The 15,388-nt window shown below is 39.9% G+C and overlaps 1 protein-coding gene across 1 annotated transcript in view; it reads left to right on the forward strand.

Annotated features, from left to right (window-relative positions):
- pth1r (parathyroid hormone 1 receptor) overlaps window positions 1-15,388 on the forward strand; it is a 43,063-nt gene that overhangs the window by 23,465 nt on the left and 4,210 nt on the right. Inside the window, exons 3-12 of the mRNA XM_085805892.1 lie at window positions 2,503-2,613; window positions 2,872-2,993; window positions 6,764-6,858; window positions 9,083-9,269; window positions 11,872-12,025; window positions 12,456-12,516; window positions 13,729-13,795; window positions 13,956-14,050; window positions 14,820-14,961; window positions 15,275-15,316. Of these exons, the coding sequence (XP_085662018.1) occupies window positions 2,503-2,613; window positions 2,872-2,993; window positions 6,764-6,858; window positions 9,083-9,269; window positions 11,872-12,025; window positions 12,456-12,516; window positions 13,729-13,795; window positions 13,956-14,050; window positions 14,820-14,961; window positions 15,275-15,316 (1,076 nt within the window). The remainder of the gene's footprint in view (window positions 1-2,502; window positions 2,614-2,871; window positions 2,994-6,763; window positions 6,859-9,082; window positions 9,270-11,871; window positions 12,026-12,455; window positions 12,517-13,728; window positions 13,796-13,955; window positions 14,051-14,819; window positions 14,962-15,274; window positions 15,317-15,388) is intronic.

Below are 15,388 nucleotides of genomic sequence, written 5' to 3' on the forward strand. Positions count from 1 at the left end.
AGCATTTTATCTATTTGTTTTTATTTCTCATTTGTGCTTTAAATACACAAAAGTCTCCATTACGTGGCTGAGACAAGGTTTTCATTGAGGGAAACACTGAGGTTTGCCTGGAGAGGACAGTGGAGGGATGTGGGTTCAATGCCCCAGACCTTGCAGTGTGAAAATAGCTCAGCCTTCAAGCTTGTGGTCTGGGTGTAGAATAACATCAGCAATCATTATAAAAGGTTGCGTGTATCAGGAGAAAGTGTAATATGTGTTTTGACATCTGCAGGTCATAATCAAATGAGTTGGGGGGGAAAGAAAACCTTATTAAAAACCCCAGTTACATCACTAATACCAAAGTCCCCCCATAGTCACGTTTATATTTAAATCGTGGTCAAGAAAGTTTCGGGAAATTATATATGTGTGTGTGTGTGTGTGTGTGTGTTCAGTGTTTAATTTAAGCCAGTTAGTAGGTGGTCCGATGGTAATAAAACCTATGGCAAAAGTGAACAGCAATTCTACTTTTACTCCCAGGATGTGTGGTCAGCGTGATTTTGAAAACTAAACGCTGTTTTTCTCCCACCAGAGATCTGCAGGAATCCGTCAGCTCCACTCAGTCTGCTCTTTAATTTTGTGACAGGCAAATAAAAAGCATGTCGTCATCGCTTCAGATGTTTCTTTGTAAGTTTGATTACAGGAATGAGAAAATAATGGATCTACTGCAAAGAGAGTATAGTTTTAGTTTTATCCTCAGCTACTTATTAGTGGTCAAAGTGGGGCAGATGTTTTCAATAATACAACATAAATGCCAAGCCATGAGAGGAGGTTGTTGCCAGGAATCTGTGGGGAAAGGGACTTTGCGCCCACTATCAGAGGGCTGAGGTTCACGGTTTAGCTGACAATTAAGGGGGCTCAGTGCTGCGAAACTTCTTTTTTTTTTTTCCGTTTGAACCTGCAGCTCTTTGTGTGATCTAAGTATAGACACATTATAACAAAATCACATGGGCAGCATTCCTCACTGAAAATAGATGACAAAGTTTTTGCTATGTTCACAAAAAGGAATGTCAGTCAGCAATGTTGTAGGAATCACACGAAAGTGAAGGAAACAATGAGAGGTTTGAGTTTGACTTGTTACTTTCTAAATGTTTATTCACCACAGCCTCAAACACTCTAAACTTTAATTGAGAATGCCTCCAAGTTTTATTTGACCAGCCGATCCTGTAATTGAAGCAAAACGCATGAAGCGTAATTACAGGATGTTAAAATAGTTGATTTCTTTAAATTGGTTCGTCTGGTACTGATTATTCATTAAGAAATGCAAATCTGACAAGAACCCGACAACAGTTTTTTATTGTTATTAGGCTACCATTATTATTTTGATCAGTATCATTACTATTAGCGACCATCAAAGGCGTGATGTATCTTGTATTTTAACATGTAAACGTTTTTTTACTGCACTGATGTGAATACAACATCAGTGTTAAATACGTGTTAATTAAAGTGCAACAGTTTTGCCTCTCATTTGTTATTATTCACTAGTTGTATTCTATCAGAGACACAAAAAAAATAAAAGCCACAATGATATCAGGAGCCGGCCTATTGAAAAAGTTATATCACCACTAATTACTTTGATATGTATTTATATTGTGTGCACTTGGTTTTTTGTAAAATAACATAGAGAGGTGACTATAGCTCCTCGATAACAAAGTTTGAAAATGAAAGAGAAACAAAAAGAATTTAATTGTTAACAAAGTTGCTAATTTGTTTAACTGTTGCAGTTCTTTAACAAAGCAAAATGAGAAATATTGTACTGTTGCAGCTTGTCAAATGTTAAGATTAGCTGTTTTTCTTTGTTTTCTTGGGACTGTTTGTGAGATAAAACAAGACACTCGAAGACCACGAGGAGAACATTTCTTAATAGATATTTTAGGTAATTTTGTAAAATTTACCATAATTAAGTTGAGTGTGGGAAGAGGACAGTCTCCTATGTAACATAACAGTTTCATTTTTGCTGTAATAAGCTAAATTGGATAATTGGATAATGCTGTGCAACCAGTGTTGAAGGGAATATTTCAAATTACATCCATACTGCAACCAATTCCATACAACATAGAAACAATAGGATGTTATCAACAGCGTAGCAGTTATGAAAAGCTGCTGCAGCTAACACTGACAGGCTGTAGTAAACACACACTGCTTCAATGGAAAACTTGTTGTCAGTGTGAATTGCACCATTGTCTTAATAATATCACAACACAGGGGGAGTGCATGGACAGAGCGACCCATGCTTTTCTCGAACAAGACAGACTTAACACAGATTACTCAGTTTCCTGTCCAGTGTTTATTTACATGTAGTACGTTAAGTTCATGCATGGCCTAGTTTGTAAAGGACAACAGAATCATTTATAACACACGGTCCCTGTTCTTGGAGATGCCCTTAGCCATGTAACACTGCAGCTAACGCGGAACAATTCTCTGTGGCTCTATTTTTAAAAGTCAGCACTGTGTTTGTCTCCACAGATGGTTTCTGCTCACCAGAATGGGACGGTATTGTTTGTTGGCCTGAAGGGCCTCCGGGAAAGCTCGTATCTACCGCCTGTCCAGAGTACATCTATGACTTCAACCATAAAGGTGAGTCTGGCCCTGGATACAGTCAGCAGTTGAAGCCCTGAAGCTCATTTTCGCTGTGAAGTGAAAGAGCACCAGGGCTCAGACGCTAGCTAGTGTTTACTTTACAATCATATCATAACCCGGGCTAGATCTGAAACCTCTTTTGCAATTTCTCATTAATTAAAATGAATAATTGTAATGAATTATTGACTGTGTTTGCTAACAAAAGGCAGACTCTGTAATTAAAAATAGACTCTTCCTCTTCATCTTGATGTCTAGGCCTAGCATACCGTCGGTGTGACAACAATGGAACGTGGGAGCTGGCCACAATCAACAAGACATGGGCCAATTATAACGAATGTGCAAAATTCCTCTATCATTACAACCACAGCCATGAAAAGGTGAGATCAGTCTCATTTGCATTCCCATGCTCAGTGACACAGTTACATTGCCTTCCTTCTAGAATAATTAAGAGCAATAGTCTCCATGAATGCATCTCCTGAATGAATTGTCACATAGAAGTATTAGCTAATATAGCCTTTTAGGCAACTGTTGCACTGTTTTGCACTGTAATTTCAATCCCTCTGAAATGCGTAATGCATTTCAACTTGCCTATCCATTAGCCTAGATAATTTCCTACATTTCTATTCAAATATTAATTTAAAACGGTCACATTGGTCATAATTGAAAAACTTGTCAGGAACGAGATCTAATGAAAGCGTAGAGCTAATTAATAATGACAAAAACCTCATATCCAGTGTCCAATAACTAGAAAATAAGAACTTTACAGTGAACCAATGTCATCATGTTTTGTTTTTTTTGGCAATTACGCCATGTTGACTAACGCAGCTTTAAATGTACAGATTTTATTGTTTATTGTTTTTTCTTCTCTTCAACATGTGCAAATCTTTTAAATGTCATGTAATTTACATGGCCAAAAACACGGCAACCTTCAAACATCACATTCAAGTGCGACTGACAAAATACTATGCTTTTAGAACAACTTTATTTTTTTTACACAGTCTTAGAAACTGGCTGTGGGGAGTTTGCTCCCATTAAGCCACAAGATCATCACTGAGGTCAGTCATGGGTGATTGGCTCACAGTCAGTGGTCCATCTCAGCCCAGGTGTCCTCAAACCCATCAAACACCTTGATGGGGTTGAGTTGAGGTCAGGGCTTTTTTTTTCTTTCTGTTTTCTTTCTTTTCTTTGTTTTTTTACCACGAAAGGCAGAAATGGCAGAAATGGCTTCTTTATGGACCTTACTTTGCTCCCAGGGGACACAGTCACACTGAGACAGAAAAGGCCTTCTGCAAGATATGGCCAAAAAGTGAGAAGTTCACTATTGTCACTGTGATAACACTGTGATGTAAGACTATGATTCATCTTAACTAGAACCAATCCGTGGGGAAAAAACAGCAGAATAAGTAAAGTATAAACCACATACTTTTTTTGCAAATCATGTGTTTCCTCGTGAATAGTTTTACGCTACTGTATGTTTATTAAATGACTCTAATTTGCTCTTGTCAAAGAAACCATTTATTACATGCTGACATGGGCTTTATGCTTATTTCATATCTGTCCCATCAGTAGCCAGTCTCCCCCTTGTTGTGCATTGTAACATAGTAATGTAATACAGTAGCGAATCAACTAACCACTCCCACAGATCCTGCATTTGTAATCTTGACACAGTACTGCTCTACCTAAATATATGTGGAACGTAACTATCTGTTATAGACAATCTAAACAGAACCAGCGTGTGAGAGTCGACCCTTGGATCGTAAATGCTGTAAATGCTGAGCAAGCAACACACCACAGCGCATGTTGTGGGAGAGTTGTTTTGTTAACTGAGTACGGCAGCTTTTTACACACACAAACACACACACACACAGCATTTGCAACCGGATTGCAGTTGCTCCTCTTGTGTTTCTCTATCATTGCGTTTGGGGGGTTGGATGTCAGAACACAACACTGGCAGTGAATAGGACCACTGGGTATTGTAAGAAGAGTGGAAAACAGCTCGAATTTGGCTGCAAATGGAAAAATAGCACTTACTCATCCATTGCGGTGTGTATGTGTGAGCATGTTTGTCCTGTATAAGTAATTACAAGTTTTTTGTTTTGTTTTTTCTTAAGAATGATCCGGAAACATTTGAATAATCTTGCATATTAAATATAATTTAGAATCTAAGTGAATGAGGTATATTATAGTTTTCTGTCAAGTGCCTCTCTAGTTCATCTTGTTGCTAGTGGTTACAATTAATGTAGCCCTCTGCATATGAGCACATGGATCATAGAGTAATAGAGTAATCAATCACTCATTGATAAAAACACATGGCAAAGCTCACTCAGGAAGTTTGACACATGTTGGTTTGATTCCCCACTTATTTTTGCCATGACACGATACAAATATAAGCTGCCCCACATAAATTTTCCTCTCTCCAGCTTGAATGCGGTGCGGAGGATGTGGGCATAACCTCATCATGGCACCCTTCAATTTCTCTCTGACTTCAGACGTTTATGTTGATGTGCTCCCAAGGGAGCGGTTGCAGCAGTTAATGACAAATACATGCACACGAATGGAAGCCCCACACAGCACAACTGCCATATACCACCACCACAACTTAGACGGGGGGGATTCTGGCTCAGGATCCTGATGCTAAATGATAACAGCAGTTGAGTATCTGGTTACATCACATGGGGCTCTTGGCCCCATCAGCCTGTTGACTCACAGAGGGTCTGCTCAGTGGCTCTCCTTACATTGTCCTCTGGCTGCCAGCTCTCTGCTGGAAGATCACACCGCCACACCCAGTCTTTCTCAGCTCCATCATACAGTACATATCAAGTATTGTTTCCATGAGGAACTTCTAGGTACTCTATGAATCTGTCACCATGCATTTTCAAATGCAGGCATTATGTAGCTTAATTTCAGGGGGGAAATATTAATATGATGTGGAAATGTATTCCTTTATCTGTATATTTACTTTGCCTTTTGTGAAAGCTTGTTCTTTGCAGTAAAATCACTTGCCCAAAATAATGAGGTCACTAAAATTTGATTATATTTGTTATAATGTTACTAAGATCAAAAAAATAACCCCTTACTAAGGCTGAATCAAGTCTTGTAAAATCTAACACGTATTCCATGTTAGATTTTACAAGACTTGATTTAACCTAAACTGAATGTTTCTAGTTTTCCAACAGTAATAGCATCACTAAAAGTGAATAAAATCCTGCCAGTGTAGATATGATTTTCATTAACAGTTGGAGATAGACATTAAAGTTAAACTGTTTTTACGGAAAACATGAAAGTGATCCTCCTGGCCTGCACCCTGCTAAGATGTGAGGTGCAGACTGTGCAAAGAAGCCAGTGAGACTGTCCAGCACATATTAGCAAGGTGTAGGATGCAAACTGGGGCAGCGTACACCAAGAGGCATAATGAGTAGCTGGGATAATGTACAGGGACATCTGTGCCAAGTATGGATTAGAAGTCCCCAAGTCCCCAAAGAAAGAGGTTGAGAACAACAGAGCTAAAATCCAGTGGGACTTCAAGTTCCAGGCTGATAAGCAGCTGGCTGTTCAAGCAGATATGGTTGTTGCTTATAGCCAAAGAGCAGGAGAGGCCAGTAGTGACAGATGTGAGAATCATTGCTGACAGTAACATTAGGAAGAACAAGCACAAGAAGATCGAGAAGCATCAGTGGCTGGAAGAACAACTGGAACAGATATGGAGGGTGAAGGCCAAAGTGGTTCCTTTGGTAATAGGAGGAGCATTGTGGGGTTGTGACTCCCAAAACTAGGAGAGTGGCTCCAGCAGATTGTTGGTACAACATCTGGAACATTATCCAGAAGAGTGCAAGCCTAGGATCTGCTAAGATACTGAGCAGAACCCTCAAACTCCTAGGACTGGAGCTTTAGAAGAACATTTACCACCCTCATGTACTATAGGGGTGAGAGGGAGATTTATATACTGTATATCTAAAAAAAAAAAAAAAATCTATCCAGGTGGTTGTATTATCAAAAGATTTTTTTTCTTTTACAAAAAATTGAAGTGATTTAATCCAAACCTGCGGCACATCTAGCACCACAGGAGGATGTGCTGCAGTTGTCTGGGTCTTTAACTCTTTATCCTTTTGCTGCCATGGTGATCTATCATTTTATCGTCTCCCAACAGGAGGTCTTTCATCGCCTGTATCTCATCTACACAGTGGGATACTCCATTTCTCTGGGCTCGCTCATGGTGGCCGTAGTCATTTTGGGATATTTCCGGTGAGTTTTTCAATCAATCCTTTCAGCCACAACAGGTCTCAGGAGATATATTGAGACACAGGGTCAGAAATTAAGGTGAGAGCAATTGCAGAAGGGATCAAAACAGGCAATCTCAGTGTTTAATGACATGATGAAGACACCGGTTTCTCACCATGCTACAGTACTTAATCAGGCTCCGAAGAAGCAGAGTGCATACTAATTTCATGATAACCTAATGGAGAAAAAAAGAAAACAGGCTTTATCATGAAATCATGCAATCCTCCCTCTCAGCATGATCATGCGATGTATAATATTTTGTGTCACGGCAGCAACATGAAGCATGCAAACTGTATCCAACGCTACCTTTGACTTTTACTTTGACTTTTAACTGACTATGATATGTCTACCTTTGAGGAGGAGCCTGCCCCAGGGCTTGCAGCAATGCATGCCTCGTTGCCTGACATTTAGATTCTGTGTTATTTTCATGCTGATTTTAAGTTTCAGTGATAAACAACCAAAGCTTGGATATTGATTTTGTAATTCCGCCAAAGCCTAGACAGATTGCTGTTCCTTTCGCCTTTCCCTGAAATATATAAAGTTGATGAATAAGTTCTTTGAAAACGTGAAAAATCGAGCGTGTACACAAATCCTTACTCGCGATGTAAGGATTTGTTTCTTCACAGCTGATTAATGCAGAGCAGATTTGTCATTATTTGCTCATTTTATTGAGCGTAGGGAGTATCAGGAATCGATGTGAAGCTGCTGTTTACCAATGCTCACACCGGCGTGACTTACTGTACAGGCAGGCAGTCAGAAAAGAACGCTCCCAACTGGCACCAGGAAATCTACAGGTCAAATGAGTTTAATAAGTTATCCCAGGGGCCCATCTGACATTCTGGCTCTGTGCTGCAGAGCACTCTAGCCATGTCTCCCCTTCAACATGTCAGCTTTTAGACAGGAGAGCTCATAAATGTTTTCTAGGGAGAGAAAAGGGATATTTCACATTAGCAGTTGTGTTCGGTATTTTTCACCAGGGAAATGTTTGCTACTCCTACCTTCTGCTCCTGGATCAATCATTTTCAGTGGGCAGCAAAGACAAATTAACCTCATTTCAGTCAGACAACTCTGGAATTATTGAACGTAAGCATGGCAAGCTGAAGCACAGCATAGTTAGCATATCCTTGCGCATGGTTGCAGCAGGATTGAGCGTAAGCATTGCAAGCTGAAGCACAGCATAGTTAGCATATCCTTGAGCATGGCTGCAGCAGGTTTGGTGTCAGACTCTGTCTCGGTTATTCATTCCCTGAATGATCTGCTTTGCCAGACATTACAGGGAATACCCCCGCAGGGGATCATAGAGATAGAGCCCACAGGTGGATGCTGGGGAGGAGGTGGGTTCGCAAAACCCCATAGGCAGCAGGAGCAGCAGCAGTGAGATGTAAGCAGTAGCAGCAGAGTAGCAGCAGCGGCAGCATAGCCAGGGATGAGCAGGTAAACTGGTGGGTTTAAATAACCCACCCTATTTGGATGAGGAGAGCATTTGACTGATCAGCTGATCAGGATGGGCGCAGCTTGTGTCGTCTGCCTGAACTAGCTCCGCATCATTAATGAGGCTTCAATACGCAACATCGGAAACAAGTGAGATAATTTCGGTATTAGTTTTTATTTTCATAAGATTTTAGAATAATCTACTTCAAATTATCTTTTTAAAAGTATTAAAAATGGTGAATATTCAGTTAATGTTATAATTAGTTTTCTTTTAATTGGCAGTGTAGTGATGTAACCTTTGCAGCTATTGATCCAGCAACCTGATTCCAATACTGGGGTCTAATCACCAAAGGACCGCGCCCCTGCAGGAAACTCCCAGGATGTTTTGGGAGATTTTTTTTGATGGATAAACTTGCGCTTGTCTGGAAAGGAAATTTGCATGCTTCTCTCGACACATGCTTGCAATTTTGTTTTTTACAGCTCACTTTGAGCCCAGCATTTCAATATTTGTGCGTTTCAAGCCCCTAAATCTCAAGAATGTGTTATAGTCAGCGTGGAATTCAGCTGGCTCTAATTAGGATGAGTATTGTTTGTGTGTGTGAGTGTGTGTGAGCGCACGTGTGTGAAAATACTTACACATAAGTGAAAGGTGTGCCAGCTCACATGTACGAACACACACACACATACAAACACAAATGCACAATTTTCAGCATTGTCTATTGTTTGACCTTGCGCCTCTTGTGTGTTTTGTCCCCAGACGATTACACTGCACCAGGAACTACATCCACATGCACCTATTTGTGTCCTACATGCTAAGAGCCATTAGTATTTTTGTGAAAGATATTGTGCTCTACTCTGGATCGGCCTTGGAGAACATGGAAAGAGTCACAGTGGAAGACCTCAAGTCCATCACTGAAGCTCCGCCAGCCAACAAAACACAGTTTGTAAGTACGCCAGCATGACTGAAACACACCCACAGTGTAGATGGGCATCAAATAAAACACTTCATCATTGAAAAATACTCACACAATTCCTCCTGTAAGGTTATATTTTAGTGTATATGCCATCACATGGAATGAGAGATATGTTATGGCACATAATACATGATATAGCCATTAAAGGACTTTCTCTTCTCCTGCAGACAAAATAATCATAAAAATCATTGATGTCTTTCTGCACTGCATGTACAGATAATTTGATTTGTAGAGTAGGCTAGTTGGGCGTTAAACGTTTTGCTTCCAAAGAGGAAGTGGTATTTTGCAGGATCTCACCTGCTTTTCCAGTGCTGCTGCTGCTGGAGCAAATAAACTGTACTATTTGTCACCATGCCAGACTTTTACTAGGCCAGAACTTGGCTTTCCCTTTCAGCGTCAAGTTTAAAAAATGGGTGAAGACTGAGTACTTTTCATGCATGCTTTAATATGCAAACAAACAATTTGTGCAATATATTTGGTTGACACTTTTATCCCGTGGCTCTCAAAACTGAGAGATTACTGAGAGAGAGGAAGAAGTGGTTTGTTAGCGTAGGCTACATGCTGTACGTGACACAATAATGGATTAAACTGTACATGTGTGTGCTGCTGCATACTTTCGTGTGTGTAGCAAAGACCTAGCAGTCAAGGAAAAACTGTATCCTAGGGCTGCTGTCGACAGATCAATAAAAATGTGAAGCCTTTGTAGATTTAGATGCAAGTGACCATATATATTTATATAGACTCAGGCCATTTCACATAGACAGGGGGCAACATAGTGGTTGGCACTGTCCCTTCACAGCAAGAGGGCTCTTTGTTTGTCATTTGCTCAAGGTACGCCACTTTCCTCCCTCCAGCAGTTTAGTTCAATTAGTGTTTCTATATTGTCTGACGGTGTAAACATGAGAGTGAATGATCCTCGAGAACGCCTAAGGATAAGGTTGGGGGTCGCAGGGTTAATTGACAACAGCTTAATTGGCGCCTCTAAATTGCTCATTCTGTAGGTCTGAATGTGTGCACGGATGATTGTTTGTTTCTGTTTGTGTCAGCCGTGTGATTGACTGGCGACCTGTTCACAGTGTTAGGTGCTAAAATTAGGAAATGTGCAAATAGTCACCTTCTATTTGCACATTTCGCTTTTTTAAAACTTAAACTGCACCATAATGTTAGTATTCTGTATGACAACTTGTCTATTCTGGGGAGTTACACCACACAGGGTCGCAACATTGGAATATATTCCAATACTAGCAGAGAGAGAGATAAAGGTTATAGATCCAAAAATATTCAGTCACAAATCTTTGAATCAATGCATAGAAGCACAACTAAAAAACGACGCCATGGCAAACCCCCCGCCCACTGTCAGTGGCCCAGGAATGCTTGTTAGAATACACACTGATGAGAAAAGGTGGATATGACAATTATAAGGCTGGTAATCAGTAGAGGGACAGAGGGGCGCTGAGTCTCAACAATCACAGCATGACAATAGAGCAGTGAGGAGGCGGACTTTAACTGGAGCCCAATCAATGGCCGACTAAATCATTATGGGCTCCTGAGACTTGCACACAACCTCTCAATATCTCAATACAGCAGAACATACATTACTAACAGCATTATTATTAACCTCTGTTTGAACAAATAAGCTATAATAACATAAAACATCACTGTCAATTATAAATATCAAAGGAACAGTTTGAGGAAACTCATTTTGACCATAGACATGTTAGGGTTAGGGGTATTAATTTAGTTTCTTAACGTTTTTCCAGGTTAGTTCAATCAATAACTTGTTTGACGTGTCTCCCAGTTTTCACTGCTCTCATGTACAGAGCCAGCAGGGCCCCGGGGAAATCTACACAGTCCAAAAAGCAATTTAAACATGTAACTTTAACACAAAAGCTGCAGCTTGCTGCTGTGACACCCCCAGTTTCGATCTTACATCACTTCAACCAATCAGCTGGAATAAAACATTCATATCAAACTCCCAAGTTTGATTCACTTTTTTCCTTGTGAAGTGTCAAACACACAAACTGACAGCTGTAAACTCTTAATGTGCATTCTGAGTGATTCTCCACTATACAGTACACACTACATCCAATAGACACACTGTAACTCAGCAACACTAAAGAAGGCACAGCTTGTTGTTTATGCCATGTTGTGAAAGGTCAAGTTAGTAAGGTCACAGTAACATACGGTTGTCAGGCATTCACCTGACAAAAGGTTAATACCCCGCTTCAGAGCAACAATACTGTTGGTGATCCCTTCTTTTCATCAACACATCAATATACCACAATTTCACCTGCAATTAAAAGTGATGAAAATTCTTGTTTTCTTGGTTTGAACCGAACGTGTGCTTTCCATGCTACCATGATGATTGTAAGAGGGTAATATTTACTATTAGTTTAGCCTGTTTGCATGCTGATTACAGATAACGTCTGTAGGTAGAGCTCAAATCTCACCGGCTTTACTGTGAAACAACTGCAGCATCATGTGAAAAAGCGTTCCAGCATGTATTCATCAGGTGAAAGTCAGTGTGGCAGGTGATTACATTTTGTTCTCCTTGTTTGCTGTTTGTGTCTAGATTGGCTGCAAGGTGGTTGTGACCTTGTTCATGTACTTTCTGGCGACCAATTACTACTGGATCCTTGTTGAGGGTCTGTACCTCCACAGCCTCATCTTCATGACCTTCTTCTCAGACAGAAAGTATCTATGGGGATTTACTCTGATTGGCTGGGGTGAGTTCTGCTTCATTTCCATTCTGTCTCTATGCACGTGATTACAATATGAATTATGAATCATATTATATAATAATGCCGTGCAAATTAAACATTATGTAAGCTATTTTGGTCTAATTAGTATGCAAAGGATTTGAACAAAAATAAAATGGGAGGCACTTGTCCCTTGCTGATATTTTCTTAATAAGTAAATGAAGACAATGGAAAGGGTGTAAAGACACACACTCATGAATATGGGCTTTACAGTTCCTGCATTGTACACACTGTGCGTATAAGTTACATAAGCACAGCGCATACAATGTGGATGCTGTGCTCCCCAGGCTCTACCTGCCTAGCATATTATGGACTTCTATTTTGAAAGCATTAAAAGTAATCTCAAGTTATTTTTTTAAAAATTAAATGTATTATTTTTTCCTCTTTTATTTTTCAGGAGTACCGGCTATGTTTGTGACAGTTTGGGCAACTGTGAGAGCCGTCTTTGCAGACACAGAGTAAGTGAACTGCACAAATAACGAGACATTATTCTTACTAAACTTTGGCGTAGAGAGGCTGAGGTCATTAATTGCTTGAGGCAAAGAAGGCACGCAAAACAATGTCAATGATGTAAGTCTAAAATGTGGTTGTATAATGCTGTGTCTGTGGAAAGAGTACTGCAACAAAAATACCTGTCTGCACAAGAATGTAGTGTCATAGTCAAGACCACCTAACCCAAGACTAAGACCAAGGGGGTGAGGTTTAGGTTAGACCGAGACCAAGACCTTGAAAATGTCTAAAATCCTAATTCTTAAATGGTGAAATATGCATATTTTCCTTCATATCCTTCAATCCATCAATCCTGATTACTACATACATTTCAAGTTTTTGTGATAAACATTGAAGACAGGGTTGAAAGCTGAGTAAAAAAAGAATCTAAGTGAAGTCGCCTGTCTTTACACTGGGGAAACTGAGGAAACTGAGGAAACTGGAACTGAGAGCTCACGGCTAAGCTGGTATCCAGCAGCTGTCTAGTGGAGCGAAGCCACATATTTCTTTTTGTCGTCTTCAGGAGAGCAGCGGAAGATTTCCGCCTCCCTTTTGAGCTTTTTTTGGACAGGAAAACAAACCAAGCATGATAATAACCACATCTCTGCCATGTGCATGTAGCAGTAATTGGTAGTATGGAGGAAGAAGTAATGGTAGTCATTTTGTTAAGAAATTCAAATCCACTATAATGACTCAAAGGGTGTCAAATTGGATATAACTGAAAGGACGATCTATGCTGTTTACCTACAAAGCTATGACATTTTCTTGCTGATGAAAGCCACACATACAAAGGATAAATACAGAGGAGATGAAGATGACCTCAGTGTCCTCAATGGGAGGTAAAGGTGCAAGCAAAAAGAAAAGGTGCAAAAGCCCTTGAACACTGAGGCCACTTGCTTTGGTAATGGATCAATTTAAGTCTGGAAATTTCATGTAAACATGTATTTTGACAAATTGAATTCGTGTCAGAATGGTTTCATATGATACTTGTGTCCGGCACTTTCACATGAAATTAAACAGAGGGGCGATAAGGTCAGTGCCTTGTGCGATTCTCTGTCTTACGGCAGTGATCACTAGAGACATGAAAGTGGAACAGGGGGGTCATGCATCATCACATCTGCCATCTTGATCCCTACTTATCTCTTGCTGATCGCTGTTTTGTTGATGTTTATCTGCTGCAGGTGTTGGGACTTAAGTGCAGGCAATTTGAAATGGATATATCAAGTGCCTATCCTGGCGGCTGTAGTGGTGAGTACCCTCTCGCTGTTTGCATCTTTGCCGTGCTGTAAAGGTAATGACAGTGTTTCACTGCACCTGTTGGATTACAGCTGCTGGATAAGACGCTGTATTACTATATGCTTGCAGTGACACTCGATCACAACCTTCCATCTCTCTCTTTTTTTCCCAGGTTAACTTCATGTTATTTCTGAACATCATCAGAGTCTTGGCAACTAAACTACGAGAAACAAACGCTGGACGGTGTGACACGAGGCAACAGTACAGGTACTGAGGACTGGCATTGTGTGAAATTATTATTTTCTTTTCAAAATATTACTAGAGCAGCCACTTGTTTTGATTCATTCATCATATGACGAATTTATATCCTGCATCATGAAGTCATGAATGAATTACTCCCACTGCGTTTCCATCATGAGGAAGGCTCAGGAAATGGGGATTGCAGTGATACATAATAATGTCCCATCACTGTCATGAACCAAAGGCTGCAAGTAAAGATTATTATCAAATGAGGAATCAGTCTCTTATTATGCATTATGTAATCTATTTCAAAATCGCAATGAATAATATTACATAGTAAATAATGCTGCTGTCAGTAATGGCATCTCAGGTGAAGGTCTTTGAATTCCTTGTTATGACTCACAGTCCAAAAGTTTTCAATTCATAATGACTTTATAATGACTCATGTTTATAATGACTTCTAATGAAAAAGTAGCAAAATTTCACATTTGAAAAGATGGAAACAGCGAATGTTGAATGCACTTTGGCTTGATGAAGTTCACTTGAACTCAAACAACCATCACTTGCTTAAGTACTCGGGACTAATTTACTAATCAACTAATTGTTCCACCACCAAATCAGATATAACTTTTTGCCAAAGTGAAGCCCTTAAAGTATAGCAGCCTGTAAACAAAATGAATGGCTGAATAAAAGAATGAATGGTTGATCGAATTAACATGCAGAAATTAGATACTTTAAACTGACTGTACTGTATGTCATTTTGTTCAGATTATAAAATGTTACTCTGCCGTTACAGAAAACTGTTGAAGTCCACACTGGTGCTGATGCCACTGTTCGGTGTCCACTACATCATATTCAACGCCATGCCGTACACAGAGGTGTCTGGAGTTCCCTGGCTGATCCAGATGCACTACGAGATGCTGTTTAACTCCTTCCAGGTGAAGCCGCTGTGGTGGAAATGTCCATTTACCTCTGAGGACCTCACATTAATATTAATGTACTGTAACCTTTCAAGCTGAACAAAATCTGATTGACCTGATCTGGATTCCTCAAGGTTAACATGTCTTTATCACCGAGAAAAAAAAGGGATCAATTGTGACTTAATGAGGTATTCGGTTGTGGTTAGAACTTAATTAAGATAAAAACCAAAAGGCTGGTGGCTGATGGTTTAGAATACCATAGGAAATATCAATGTAAGTGGCTAAAATGTCATATTATCTCCACACTAAAGATAGCTCCTCTCTTTTCCAGGGATTCTTAGTGGCGATTATTTACTGCTTTTGCAACGGGGAGGTAAGAGAAGTTTCGTATTTTATGGCAAAAACTGACTGGCACGATATTCAAGCTCTCGACTGAATAGCCTCT

The sequence above is a fragment of the Trachurus japonicus genome, chromosome 17 (assembly GCF_045865225.1).
Source record: "Trachurus japonicus isolate A0001 chromosome 17, Traja_1.0".
NCBI lineage: Eukaryota > Metazoa > Chordata > Actinopteri > Carangiformes > Carangidae > Trachurus > Trachurus japonicus.